At 36.7% G+C, this 16,037-nt stretch overlaps 1 protein-coding gene across 1 annotated transcript in view; it reads right to left on the reverse strand.

Annotated features, from left to right (window-relative positions):
- Positions 1-5,515: 5,515 nt before the first annotated feature.
- The window catches only part of FOXK2 (forkhead box K2), a 131,269-nt gene continuing 120,747 nt past the window's right edge, over positions 5,516-16,037 (reverse strand). The window contains 1 exon segment of the mRNA XM_044002746.1: positions 5,516-7,625. Coding sequence (XP_043858681.1) covers positions 7,429-7,625 — 197 coding nt within the window. The 3' untranslated portion in view covers positions 5,516-7,428.

Raw genomic sequence — 16,037 nt, forward strand, 5'->3', positions numbered from 1 at the left:
TTTCATCAGGAATGCTTGAAAGTTCTCCTTTTCATCAAATGTCAATCTCACACACGAACCCCTCCCCCACCTTAGTTTAACTGGGTAGCTGATTCTTTGTTGTAGTGCTAGTTTCTTTGCCTTCCAGAATATCATACTCCAAGCCATCTAACTCCTTTAATCTTGTGTGATTATGACTGTTGCTCCATGATATCTAAATGGTTTCTGACTACTTGTAACATTTTCTTTTTGACCTGAGGTCTTTGGAATTTGACTATAATATTTCTAGGAGTTTTCATTTTAGTTTCTTTTTTAGGAGGTGATTTGTAGTTCTTTCAATTTCAGTTCTTGCTTCTAAACTAACAGGGCAGTTTTCCTTGATATTTTCTTGAAATATGATTATCTAGGGTCCTTTTTTGATCATGGCTTTCAGGTAGTCCAATAATTCTCGAATTATCTCTTCTTGATATATTTTCCAGGTCAGTTGTTTTTCCAATGATGTATTTCAGATTTTAGTATAATTTTTTTTCATTCTTTTGACTTTATTGTTGCTTGATGTCTCATGAAATCATTAGCTTTTACTTGCCCAATTCTAATTTTTAAGGAATTATTTTCTTCAGTGAGCTTTTTGTACCTCATTTGGCCAATTCTGCTTTTTAATGAATTTCCCGCCACAGAGAGTCTCTGTGCCTTTTTGGCCATTTGGCCAATTCTATTTTTTTAAGCTGTTATTTTGTTCATTTTTTTTTTCATGCTTCTTTTATTGAATTGTTAATTCTCTTTTCTTAATTTCTCTTATTTCTTTTCACAGGAATTCTTGTTGGGCTTCTGTCCTATTTGCATTTTTTTCCTTTCAAGAGTTTGTTTGTAGCTGTTTTCATGTCATTATCTTCTTCCTAATGTCACCATAGTAGCTTTTTATGGGCAGGGTTTTTTTTTGTTTTGTTTTTTGTTTGTTTGTTTTGGTACTTTGTTCATATTTCCAGCCTATTTCTTGACTTAACTGAAAGTTTTCAGAGTGGGGATTGGGCAGTTCCTCAAGCTTCAGGTCTTTCAGCTGCTATTTTCAGAGGTTTTTTTGCTGGGTCTGTATGTTTTTTAGTGCTTCCGAGATGGGGAGAGGTGTGGCTGCAGTTCTCCTGTGTTCACCAGTGCTTGTGCTCCTCTCCATCCTGATACTGTAGTCTAGAAATATGTATGGTTAATGCAATAGGGTCCTGTGCTCAGTGTGAGCTTTGGGTCCCCTGTAGTTTCTTCCTGCCAAGTTGCTCAACTCCTTTACCAACTCTGAGCTTCAGGCTCTCAAAGTTGCTTCTGCTGCCACCTCTAAAGCTCACTTCCAGTGCTGCTGCTGCTGCTGTTGTGCATGCTCCAGAACAGTCCCCACCCAAGTATCACATTCCAATATCCTAAGTTGTTTTGGTCTGGAAACATGTTTTACACCTTTTTTTGGGGGTGGGACAATTCTGCCACTCCAGGATTTGATTTAATGGGTTATTTTAAAGTTGTTTGGAGGGGAATGTTGGGAGTTGTCTTTGATTTCTGTGTGTTCTTTACCATCTAGCTTTTGCTCCCAGTTAGTGTTCTTAGTAAACTGACAAATAGTATATGTTTAAAGTTTTACCTTATTGAAAGTAAAATGAAAATATAGAAACTTAAAATGTTAGAAGTAACATTATCTCTGAGATTATCTAGGGTAATCCTTTATCATCTAAGGTAATGCTTTTCTTCCCTCTTTTATACATCATGCAAAATGAGGTCGTGGGAGATGAAGTAGTTGTCCAAGGTTATAGCAAGAATAAGCAGCACACTAGAATGTTGATTCTGATACTTGAGCTAGTATATTATGTAGCACTGCTTCTTAAAAGGAAAAATAAATGTGGTCATTCTGTAATGGTTGCATTCATTTTATTAGTTTCACTATTAGTTTCATCTTTAGTTTTGTTAGATTGGACATTTCATGAAGGCAGGGACCATGTCTTATTAAAATTTTTTTATTTCTCCCAGCATCTAGCACATACTCTCTGCCTACTTTTAGTTTATATACTGAAAATGATGTAGCTTATTTACATTGTCCCTTCCTGTCAGGGCAAACACTAGGTGTCCTCTCATCTTCACCAGTGAAATCTAGTTAAAAAGAATGCAAGTAGAATCCCTGAAGGAGAGGAGATATTTCCAATACCAATCTAGTTAGTAAGACTGCATAGCTCTAAGTTTTTTTTTTAAACTTGTGGTATTTATGGTTCCCCTAGAGTCCTAGGCCTAGGTCACTTTGCCATGATTACATGGGATGGTTTTGCTGTTGGTGTTCATTTTTCCATATCCCACTATATGAAAAAAATCAGGGTGTGTGATAGAGAGGAAGGCCCTCACTTGGTCATGAGAACAGAAGGTGGTAGACATTTTCCCATTTCATATGGTTGATTAGGGATCACCAAGGAACCACTTTATGGTATACTTTATTGCTATTGACATGAACATCGGTATAGATAGGAGTGTATCATATGATGAAAGTAATATATAATATTAAGCTTAGGCTAATGTTAAATGAAATTTCTAATCACTGAGATAGCTTAGAATGCTGAGTGGGTACAGTAAGGGCTATTAAAAGTAACACAGTGAAACCTTTAAGACCAAAGCAATGGTCTGATAAACTGTCTAAATATTTGAATTATCACAAGGGTTTCTTTCATATCCCTTTGCTTGGCACTAATCCATATTACTTCATAACTAGTGCATTTAAGTCCTTCCCCCCACCCCCAACCTCATTATCACTGCTGGCCCGATGAGTAAGCATCTTCCTTCAAATAAAACCATTAGGATAATTTTGCAGGCAATATTACACATGTAGTAGGGTGTGACAATCCTTAGATAATACAGTCTGAATTTTTTTTGACCACCACAACCCATGAAAATCCAAGTTGAAGGGGGTTATGATATGCATCAATAAAAGGAATAAGTATCTATTCTGACAAATAACAGATCCTTTAAGTATTATACATGTAACCACATTAATGTTCTTTCCCAAAGCTTTCTTCTTAATTGCTTTCCATTCTAACTTGCACAATTTTTTATTACCACATAAGGTCATGGACTATACTATTAAGTCAAGGACAAATCAGTCAGGTCAGACTGTCAAGCCCAAAACCCACGTTGTCTTTTGCCAATAGCAGCAACAACAAAAGACAAAACGATCCTGGACACAGACATACTTAGAAGATCTGATATTAAAACAGCAAGAACAACATATCTAGTAGGGCCAAGTATTTGGGCCATGATGTTTGAGACCAAAAAACTCCAGTACAAAACCTTATCTTTGAGTCTGAATAAATAGCTTCATCTGTTCCCCAAAATTTAGTTCTGCCTGCTTTTCTTTTTACAATCCTGACAAGGCAGCAAAGGATAGCTAAAGAATCACTACCATAGCTTATTATGTACTATGGATCTGAACCACTTTAGGAATATCAAAATTCACTTCTGAAAATAAGAGTGCAAAGAAAAGTCTTTTTGAACATAAATTATGCATTATTTTGCTCAAACATTGAAATCATGGTAATTCTACAAGGATTCAATCTCAGCTTAAAAGACTGAGTTAAAAAGATTTGGACTTGCATAGAGTTAATTAGTAGAAATTGAGTGCTTCTTGATACTAATCTCCATCTTTTCACCTTCTGGGCTAAGGCTTTTGGCTACTAGAGGTTCCTAGTAGGTATTTTTCCTGTTGCCTTGCCTCCCTCAACTGTCATATTCAGAAATGAGTACAAAACTCGAGTGTTCTTCCCTCTTCCATATAAGCAAGGTTATTACCTTTATCCTTTCTGTTCACCTAAACTGCAGTAACAACCCATGTTAAAACGGCAAAATGTGCCATCTGTTGTTCCTGGGATCCAATTCCTGAGTCCTTAAGCTATAGGCCAGTATACACTGTTCTGTCATGTGACAATCATAATTGAACCACATTAGTAGGGAGAGCAGCAACAGGTAACCCAAATATCTTACCTGGGGTTAAATTTGTTAGCACATTTGCCTTCAAAATTACAGGCTTAGGACTATGTTAAAATGAAATTTATAAATTCTGAGGTAGCTCAGAAACTTGCTGGGCAACAGAACAGAGCAATCCTGAGATTCAGCATGCATAGGAGATAAATTACATTTGGCTAATTGAAAATTAACTACATGCACATTTGGCAAAAGTAGGAATCTGCTTAGTGGTAGACCTGTGAAGTAATTCTTCTGTGAAGAACCTCTGAATTGTGAGGTTGCATCCTGTGGTACAAGAAGATGAGATAAAAGATTTCAAGAGTCTATTTTCAGGGTTACTGAATAGAAATCATCTAGAATAGATGATTAAATAGGCTAACACAGTGAACAGGACCCATGGGATATGGTGGCTGCTTGCTAGCTCACTGTTTTGTTTTATTTTGTCTTACTATGCTTATGCCCATAAGGCCAATGGAACAACGATAATCAGTGAGGTATTAAGCAGGGGATGGGAGGGAAAATGCTCACATTTGAAAAATGAACTATTTGGTCCTAGATTTAGAAACATTTCTTTCTTTCTTTCTTTTTTTTTTTTGCAGGGCAATGAGGGTTAAGTGACTTGCCTAGGGTCACACAGCTAGTTAAGTGTCAAGTGTCTGAGGCCGGATTTGAACTCAGGGAGTCCTGAATCCAGGGCTGGTGCTTTATCCACTGCGCCACCTAGCTGCCCCAGAAACATTTCTTAAAGCACATTTCTCCTCCCCTCCCCTCCTCCCTTTATCTGTTAACAGTATAGAAACTACAAAATCCCTTAAGGAATACCCTCCAAGAATCATTCTAGTGCCCTAGCAGGTCTGCACTTTAGGCTCAGGAACAGCTATGAGGCTGTCTGGGACAGATAAATTCAAAGATGTATAAACCTAGCTCACAGGCCTCTGCTAGGAAGATGGCATAGCTGCAAACCTGAATGTGTGCTCTAGAAATATATTTCCAGGGCCACACAGATTTCAAGTGATTAAAATCTTTTCAAAATGCTATTTGCCCAAATATGACCCTAAGCAGGCTGATTCTTCTTTCAAATTTATCTACCTAGATAGTCCAAATTCTGGTTTTTCACAGGATCGTCCAATGGCTTTTATTTTTGGTATGATTAAATAGGTCTATGGTTCCACCAGTGCTTAAGTGCAATGCTACAGATACTGTCCCTTTTCCTAGAATGACACTAATGTGTTGGACTCCACACATGAACTCAGCTATGGTTTAGTCCACATTTAGATGACTATTCAAACTGTAAACATTTTGGGTGAAAGAAGATAAAATAAAAAATGGACCAAGATACCATAGTATTCCACAGAGTACTTTGAAGAGGCAGAATACTACACAAAAGTGTAGAAACAAATCTAAGCCAGACACCTTTTCTGGCTTTTGGTTAACTTATGTTTTTCTGCTTGTTACACAAAAAGGCCTCATTCATATGCTGGATTTTATTTTTATTATTGTTGTTTTTTAAATGGCTGAGTTATAAATTCAGCTAGTATGCAGTAATTTTTTATAATTTTTAATATGTATGTCTGCAGTAACATTATGACAGCCCCATATTGTGGATTGACACAATACTTAGTACAGATTTATCATATTTGGTCTTCAGGTAAATAATGAGTTTCCCAAACTGCCTAAATATACCATTCTGAGCCGTTTTAGTCCATCAGGAAAATACAGGGGTTATTTTTCCCCTTTTTAAAAAAAGGTAATTAAATATTGAAGTACTACATTTAAATAGATAATGTTATGATGATTACAGAAACAACTCAAATTCAAAATTAAGGCCAAAGTCTCATCTGCTCCCATGGTAATCAACTCTAAGGCACCAAATGCCAAGAGATCCATGAACTTTTTTCCTTTTGGAAGGCATGTGGGCTGAGGTATGATAATTCATCCTTCTTTCTTTCTGATTTTTTCTTCCTTTCCCCAAATAATCATATCTTTTAGGGATCATATCAGCCTTAGTTTTGAATTCAAAATGGAAAGATAGATTGGAATCTCCTGCTGCAAATTAGAGAATTAGTAAGATAGTTTAAATGCTCAACTATAGAACATGTTTAAAAATATATATATATATATATATATTTATATAAAAGGAATCCTTTTATTATAAGGTAGCGTCTGCTCAAAAATCACAGCAGCTACTTTTAATGGAGATACCAAATAGGAGGGCATAGGACATTTGGTAATTAAGGACAATTAAAATATTAACATTTTATCAACATAATGGTCAGATTAATTCCTCCTAGTGCTGAATATTTAAGCTTAAAAATATTGAATATACCTCTGACAAGATCTTTTCTTTAAAAGGACCTGTGATAAAAGATTGTATCTTTTTTTCCTAAATGAAGCAGAATAGTTCTGTCATTTTAAACATACACAGATACTAAGTGAGACTTGTTTTACTTAGACTGGAAAAATATGCCAGGGACAATCAAAGTCAACACAAAGTAAACAAACAGCCAAAGATAGCAAAAAAGAGAAATGGTTAAGTGCAGCTCTGGTCAAAATCATAGCAGTTCTTTACATCAGTTAATGGCTCACTTACACTGGAATTTCTAATCTGTTACATGCAAGCCCAAAGAAGCATTTGATCACTACACATTTTGATAAAATTGGATTAAATTTATCAGGCAACTGCTAAAATATAAAAAATTTGCAGATGTAATAAAGTAGCTTCATGTGAACATTAACAGGACACATATAAGGAAATCATTCCATCAATTAAAAAAAAAAACATCTTTTTTTGTGTTGCATGTGTTTTATAACCAAACTAAATTTCACATGAAAAGTACTGTGATTCCAAAGTTTCCATAATTTAAATGGAGTGATTTGAAATGTCAAAAGACCCCATTATTTTTCAAAGAAATGAAAGTACACTTCAAAAATTCCACATGTGAACAACAAAATACTGCATATCTATCAACAACTGCACTGGCTAGGTCATTATGAAAGGCTAGCTGCCAAGATGGAGGAAATGGCTCCTTGCCTCTGTTCCCTTTAAGGAATATACAATCATTTGAAACACTTTACACTAAGCGCTTATCATGCTGTCGTTACACTGAGATACTCAGTCCTTAAAATAATCAAGTGGTTTTTTTTTTTAATTTAAATTTAAAAGCTGCAGCTCTCCCCAACTCTGCAGCAACAGAGATAGTTCAGTAAGGAGGGGACGTCACAGCCTTTAGAACAAGATGTTTGTGTTTTTTAGTTTGATTTTTGTTTTTAAATTACTGAGTTTTAAGGCCACCTGTGTTTTCATTTTTGTTTTTCAGTGCTGAACATTGAAGTCTGATCACAGGGCCCATATACCCATTGGGTTGAGAACGTGTTCCAACATTTTAGGTATTAAGTTAAATGTCTCCTTTTGGCACCACAGAGTTGATTAAAAAAACTTTTTTTAAATATGAAAAGAAATCAAAGTTTTTAGTTTTGGATGCTTTTTTCCCTCACTGCTGAAGATGGTGTGTCCACATTCACAGCGATGACTATGCTTTCTCCATCTTCTGTTTTGATACGTTTCAGTTCTGGCTGCTCTGACTGGTCACCATTCTGACGTTTGGTTGGCAGGGATGCTGATGCTGATGCATGGGTTGCCAACATATGTAAAGGGCTTGCAGCAGCTGCAGAGAGATTAAGGAGTTAGAATAATCACACATCCCTAAATAATCAGTTCTTTTTATCACTTGCCCAGTACCCACAACGTCATTACTTTACAGAATACTTCAAATAAGAGGCCAGAAATGATCCTCAATATGGGCCATATAAAACAATATCCCAACAAATATTTTCATAAAATGGTATGTACCAGAAAGCTTCTCAAACAAAGCTTCTCAGAACCCAACAGTATAAATTTCCCTAAGCTAACATTGACATGTGGGAATAGATTGTCTCCTCCTTCTTGCTGAAAAACTGTCACATGTTCTAGTGGCCATGTAGAATAAAGCATTCACCAGAATATGAAATACAAGGACCAGAAAGAAGGATTTTTAAATCAACACAATGTGTATTAATTGGCTGAAAAAAAAATTAACAGGCTATTTACTCAGCTATAAAACACAAACTACTTCAAATTATATGCTATTTTGATCTACCAAGGTGAGCTCAATGAACATCTATTTAGGCCAAGATCACTGAAAAGACAGAATGTAGTATTTGTATAGTTTTCTCACAACCTAGAAGCAAGTCCCCTAATTCATTCATAATCCATACCAAAGTTGAACCCAAATAAATAACAGAACTGACAAGGGAATTCCCTACCCTGCTTTCTCTATTCCAAATGTTTTCATCTTCATGGATCCATTCGGAATTACACACACACACACACACACACACACACACACACACACACACACACGCGCACACGCGCACACACACACACACACACACACACACACACAGAAGTGACTTTTTAACCCCCCCAATTTTAAAGCATAGTCTTTTCTCCATCAAATAAACATACTATAGGTGTACCCTGGAGCAAGAATATTGCCTTTCAACAGCAGTCTAACTTAAAAGATTAACACAATGAACAATGCAACTTAGCAGAAGCCATATGAACATGGCTGTGAACATTGTCTTTGAACATGTTTCCCCCCACTACTATGTAAGGTCCTGGCACATAGTAACTGCACACTGAACTTTGTGGTTTTTATGAAATAATAGTACAGATTTGCAGGTACAATTTACAGGAATTAAGAAAAAGCATCAGAATATAGAGATTTAGAGTTCAGAAGGAATCTGAGAGGCCACTGGATCCAATTTCCATTTTGCAAAAGAGGCACAAGATAATGTTTCACATTCTCAGAGACATTAACTCAGCTATACCCAGGGCCTTTTGTTTTTTTAAAAAAAGTTCCATTTATTTTTTTTTCTTAATAGTATTTTATTTTTTCTAATTACATGTAAAGATAGTTTTCAACATTAATTTTTTTTTTTTTTAAGATTTTGAGTTCCAAGGGGCGGCTAGGTGGCACAGTGGATAAAGTATGGGCCCTGGATTCAGGAGTACCTGAGTTCAAATCTGGCCTCAGACACTTGACACTTACTAGCTGTGTGACCCTGGGCAAGTCACTTAACCCCCATTGCCCCACAAAAAAAAAAAAAAAGATTTTGAGTTCCAAATTTTTCTGCTCTCTCCTTTCCCTTCCCCCTCCAAGATGGCAAGAAATATGATATAGGGTTTTTGGTTCTGGGTTTTTTTTTGGTGAGGCAATTAGGGTTAAATGACTTGGCCAGGGTCACACAGCTAGTAAGTGTTAAGTGTCTGAGGCCAGATTTGAACTCAGGTCCTCCTGAATCCAGGGCTGGTGCTTTATCCACTGTACCACCTAGCTGCCCCCTGATATAGGTTATATATGTACAATCATGTTAATCGTATTTCTACATTAGTCATGTTGTGAAAGAAGAATAAGAACAAAAGGGAAAAACCACAAGAAAGGAAAAAAAAGTGAAAATAGTATGCTTCAATTTGCATTCAGACTCCATAGTTCTTTTTCTTGATGTGGAGAGCATCTTCCATCTTGAGTCCTTTGGAACTGTCTTGGATCATTGTATTGCTGAGAAGAGCTAACTCTATCTTAGTTGCTGATACTGTGTACAATGTTCTCCTAGTTCTGTTTACTTCACTCAGCATCAATCCACTGAAGTCTTTTCCAGGTTTTTCTGAAATCTGCCTGCTCATCATTTCTTATAGCACAATAATATTCCATTACATTCATATACTACAACTTGTTCAGCTATTTCCCAATTGATGTGCATCCCCTCAATTTCCAATTCTTTGTCACCACAAAAAGAGCTGCTATAGATATTTTTGTGCATGTAGGGTCCTTTTCCGTTTTTATGATCTCTTTGGGATACAGACCTAGAAATGGCATTGCTGGGTCAAAGGGTATGTACAGTTTTATAGCCCTTTGAGCACAATTCCAAAGTGCTTTCCAGAATGTTTGGATCAGTTCACAACTCCACCAACAGTGAATTAGTGTTCCAGTTTTCCCACATCTTTGCCAACATTTATCATTTTTCTTTTTTGTCATATTAGCCAATTGGATAGGTGTGAGGTGGCACATCAGAGTTGTTTTTAATTTGCATTTCTCTTTTCAATAGTGATTTTGAACATTTTATAGATAGTTTTAATTTCTTCATCTGAAAACTTCCAGGCTTCCTGAATTACAATTATCAAAATGCAAAGTTGAAAAGTTCCAGGAGTCAAAAAGTAAATTTGTGCCTCTGAATCATTAAATCATTTCCTCTTGTTAATTCTAGTTATTGCTGTGAGGAAATATTTTTCAGAAAAAAATTACACTAACATGGGTTCAACAAATTACTGGTGTCTAACATACTAAGCAGGAGTTTATTAATGTAAATATACCTAGACTAGAGTTCAAGCCTGGAGGATAGAATTAAAAGCTAGAAAGATGCACTTCATAACACTGCTACAGATACAACATAGGCTTTGGAGTCTGAATTTAGACATACTCCCTGCCTCTCTGTAGTTTGATTCTGCTGTTAGTTAAAATGAAGATATTGTCACTTGCCACTCCATATTATGCAAAGGCAAAAATGCTTTCCAATTCTTTAATATGTGATATACAGAAAAGCTATATAGCATTTTAAAAAGACATCACTCGAGGATGAAGAGGGTTTTTTTTTTTCCATTTTTCAGAGCTCATATTTATCTCAACTAGTCAGGTAAGTGACTTCGACTATTCAAAATTTCAAAGTCAAGAGGGACAGAGGTCATCTAGTCTAACCTTTTCATGAAGCATGAAGCAAGAGGCCTTTTCTCAGGCCTCCTGACCACAATGTAGTATTTAACACTGTAGAAAATTCCCTGCTCTTGGATATTCTTTCTCTGGGTTTTCCTCACAATGTGTTCTCTTTTTCTCATACCTGTCTGACATTCCCTAGGCTCCTTTGTTAGAGCACCATCCACATCATACTACTTGGCTGTGAGTATATCCTAAAGATGCTGTCTGGGGCTCTCTTCTTGTTTCTCTCACTTGTTGATTTCATCAATTCCCATGGGTTTAATTATAATGTCTATGCAATTGACTCTTTGGCTCTCAGGAAACACCAGGGCTCTATCTCACATAACAATCTGATGACTACGCATTCTGAACTGGATATCCGTTAAGTACTTCAAATTCAACATGTCCAAAACAGAACAGATTGTCTTTCTGCCCCTCCACCCCCTAAACATCTGGTGAGGGCACCATAAACCTTGTTACCCAGGTTTACAATCTTGGTGCCATCCTTGATTCCTATGTATCCAATGAACTGCCAAATCCTATCCCTTCTATCCTATACAGCACCTCTCACATACATACCCTCCTTTCCACTCATACAGCCACCATTCTAGCTTATACCACTATCACTTCTTGCCTAGACTATTGCCAACAGCTGCTTAGTTATCTTCCTGTCTAAAGTTTATCAAGAGACATCTCCATTCTATGTCACTATGTCTGCCCATTTTCTCCCAAAAGATCTCCCTCAGCTGGAATCCTGGTATGGGAGGGAGGGGTCTATACTTAAGCCTCTAAATCAATATTAGTGGATATGAGACCAATACAATCAGATGACAGATATACAAAACAAATCACTATCATGATAAAAAATAAAGGAGTGAAATAAATTATCCTGTAGTCATTTGCTGATTTCATTGAAGAGACTAAAACCAGATCCCAGACCAGCTGGGGGAGCAGGGGAAAGAAGGGAAAAAGGAGATGATGTAATAGCTGAAGAAGAATACAATCCAGTACTATGAGGAATTAGGAGAGCACAAGGGTTAACCTGTATTAGGGTCAGATGGAGGTAGGACCACGTGAAACTAGGCATCGATTCCCCCAGCCCCACCCTTGGGAACCAGACATTGAATTTCCCCAATCCCACACTAATGTTAAAATTTGAAAAATTAAAACTGTTGGAAATATCCAATAGAAAAGAGGGGGAAAAAAAACAGGATGTGGTTGAGGGAAGAGATTATCTGAAAAAGTGACTTGAAGGGAAGGGAAAAATATGATGAGACAAGGTTACAAATTTATAGTGGTACCAAATTGTGCAGAGCCTAAATACAAAGTAGAATTTTACTTAGAAAGAAAAAAGAGCTAACAATTAGGAGAGGGCATGACCAGATAAATGTATGAGGATGTTTGGCAGTGTTGTGAAGGATGCAGAGAGTATTGATAGGTAGTGTGAGAATATTATTACCAGCTCCCCCCCCAATTGTGGTGACCTTTCTGAGGTTAATCCAGTGTCTTGGAAGTTGTACCTCACAACATAAGACCACCCTCAACCAATCAGCTTGAAGCTGTGTAAGTAAGGTGCGGCCTCTTCCTCATGGGATGCAGGTAGTGCTGTTCTCTCTTTCAGTTGGTGGCTGGAACCTCATGGTGGTGACAGAAGAACCAGGCCAGGTTGAACTCTGATCTCTCCTCTAGGGTAGATAGGTTTTCCTATTCTTTCAGACATGTGTTCTCTCTTTACTAACCCCTAATATACTTTAATAAATACTTAATGCCTAAACTGTTGCTGAAGCTTCTAATTATAAGTAAATCTTAGCTAGCTTTCCACCACGCTGGGGACAGGTAAGGTGACCACAGACATTTAGTTTTATCTGTCACAGTTTTAATGCAATAATCTGCAGGCCTATATTAGGGTGGTGGCAGTAAAGAATGAAGATAGATATGGATTAGTAATTGAGAAGGCTGAATAATAGGATTTGATGACTAAGTGGGCAAGAAAGGTGAAAGAGAGGGAAGTCTTCATGATACTAAGATTTAAAATATGGGACACTAGGTAAATATGTTGGTGCCAGTGTGAGAGGAAGAGGTATTGGAGAAAAAATAAGAAGTTTGGTTTTAGCTAGGATGAATGGTTGCCTACTGTTCAATTTTAATTAATTTACATAAGAATATTCAGGTTACTAGTGCCACCCCTCATTAATTATTTATTTTTAAGAGCCTGTGATTAAAAATGGCTTTAAGATACCTGGTAGCTAAAATTATTGCTTCTTAGGATAAGTACTTCTTATGAAACAAAGGAAACCAAGGGTTAGTGAAAATGAATTAATTTGGGGGGGGAACCCCGAAGTAAAAAAAAATTCCTATACTTATGTAAAATTAATCAGAAGAATTATTAGGCAAAAAATATTTAACATAAACACTAAGAGGAAAAGCAAGACCTCAGTAATGACCTAAGACAATGTAAAAAATATCAGAAACTTGTTCAGAAGACATTCCCTCAGGTGGTGTCCCAGAGAAGACATACTTGTAATAAGGTAGAGATCCAGTCACACAGATAAACACCATCATAAGAATAAATATCATCACAAACTACTTTCCATTAGTTGATATTAACTTGGAAATTGTTGGGTTAATATCAATTTGAATTGATATGTTTGATATAGGTGGCACATTTAAAGTTCACAAGTATAATATAGAGTTATCATGTAATATAATCTTTTAGGACACCAAGATTGCCAACTCTATCAGAAACTAGATAACTCATAGCATTTTGCTCCATATATAAGTTTATGGGATTGAATATTTTATCATAAAGAACTGCACAGAAATGAACAAAAAATGCAAGCTGTATGATGTATTTACCATTTGTACATAGAGGGAATAGGTATTTTCCAAACTATCTAGAACAATTTAAATCTTGCAATTTCCAGGCAAAGAGAGTTTCATTTATTAGGTTGCTCTATTTGTTTATATCTTAAGGTTTTGTGTCAACAAGTTGTAGACTACTGGCAATGATCAGGATAACTTGACTTTGGGCAAGACTGTAGACAGACTTGTCAATATAACAACCCTTTAACGTAGGGGATAGCTAGTTAGCGTAGTGGATAAGGCACCGGCCCTGGATTCAGGAGAACCTGAGTTCAAATCTGGCCTCAGACACTTGACACTTACTAGCTGTGTGACCCTGGGAAAGTCATTTAACCCTCATTGCTCAGTCCCGCCCCCCTCGCCCTCCATCAGATAGTTTAAGTCCTGCCTCACAATTCTGGGTAAGTCACTTAATCTTTTTTTGGGCAGGACAATGAGGGTTAAGTGACTTGCCCTGGGTCACATAGCTAGTAAGGATTTAACCTTTCTAGGCAGCTACGATGAAAATTTGTAGAGAAACTGCTAATTAGAAGAGTATCTTTCTTACTATGAGTTCCCTGTTCTGATAAAATATAGATCTGGCCAAAAATACAAATGGAATGGTTATGACAATACATATTATTCATAGTCACATAATATAGTTTATTAATGTCATGACTATTGTCATTTTTAATGTAAGTGGCATTCACAAGTTGGCAGAACAGCATACTGGAAAAGGAGCCACCTGAAGAGTCTAAAAGACTCAAGTCTACCCTCTGACATACACTGCTTATATGGTCCTGGTCAAGCCACTTAAGCTTTCAATGCCCAAGGAAACTCTCTAGGACTCATAAGTTGAAGTTCAGTTTCCCACCTGCATTGGTAAAGGGAGTTTCCTTACCAAGAATTCTCTAAACCAATGAAATTACAAATCTGGACCTCTGCTCTTAAAAAAAAAAAAAAGGAACAATAGTATTCCTGTGACTTTTTACCTTACCTAGTTCTTTTTTTTTTTAACCTAGTTCTTTGAAGTGGATTTCTTTTCTTTTTTTTTCTTTTCTTTTCTTTTTTTTTGGCTGGGCAATGAGGGTTAAGTGACTTGCCCAGGGTCACACAGCTAGTAAGTGTCAAGTGGCTGGGGTCAGATTTGAACTCAGGTCCTCCCGAATCCAGGACCAGTGCTTTATCCACTGTGCCACCTAGCTGCCCCCTAACCTAGTTCTTATAAAGAAAATGGACTTGGCAAAGAATTAGAAATTGAGGCAATGTCCATCAGTTGGGGAATGGCTGAACAAGTTGTAGTAGTATATGAATGTAATGGAATACTATTGTGCTATAAGAAATGATTAGCAGGCAGACTTCAGAAAAACCTGGAAAGACTTACATGAATGCCAAGTGAAGTGAGCAGAACCAGGAGAACATTGTACACAGTAACAGCAACCCTGTGTAATGATCAACTGTGATAGACTCAGCCCTTCTCAGCAGTACAATGATCCAAGACAATTCCAAAAGACTCATGGTGAAAGATGCTCTCCACATCCAGAAAAAGAACTATGGAGTCTGAATGCAGACTGAAGTAGACTATTTTCACTGTGTTTTTTTTTTCTTTCTTTCTTGTGGCTTTTGTTCTGATTCTTCTTTAACAACATGGCTAATGTGGAAATATATTTAACATGATTGTCCATATATAACCTATATCATATTGCTTGCTGTCTTGGGGAAGGGAAAGAAAAGGGAGCGAGGGAGAAAAATTTGGAACTCAAAATGTTGAAAACTATCTTTACATGTAATTAGAAAAAAATACTATTAAGTTAAAAAAAAAAGAAAAAAAAATGGATTGTAGTGAGAGATCTTTTTGAACCTCTTATTTAATAGAAAGTGGAAAGGACTGTGGCTCCTGCCTGTGACCTTGGACAAGTCAACTTCTCATAGCCTTAGTTTTCTCATCTGTAAAATGAGAGGACTAGACTAGTTCACTCCATATCTATAATTTATATCTAAATCTATTGTCCTTTATGAATTAGACTACATGAAAAAGTATCTAAGTCATGAGAAAACTGAAGTAGCACCTTTGGGCTCTTTGTTGGCTTCTTTGGCCCTGGAGAGTGAGTGAATGAAGACAACTTGGGGCTCTGTGTGTGTGTGGGGTAATACAATTAACAACACCTGGTAAGAGTGTCTTGCTCATGGCAAGCGCTGAAAAAATTGTTGGGTGAATGAATGATGGTTAGATACTCAAAAAGCTATTGCTGAGGAGCAGGCAGATTAGGAAGTGATAGAAGAAAGAGCAAGTAAATTCATCAGGGTTTCAATTCTCTGCTTTTTGGTTTCTCCTCTCTCTACCTCTTTTTATCATTTTGATCTATCACCTGGGTAAGTTTGTGCTTCAGTTGTTAAATGTTATTTCCCTACCTATTTTTAACTTTGTAGTAGGCAAATGGTGGG

Source organism: Dromiciops gliroides, chromosome 4, assembly GCF_019393635.1.
Source record: "Dromiciops gliroides isolate mDroGli1 chromosome 4, mDroGli1.pri, whole genome shotgun sequence".
Taxonomy (NCBI): Eukaryota; Metazoa; Chordata; class Mammalia; order Microbiotheria; family Microbiotheriidae; genus Dromiciops; species Dromiciops gliroides.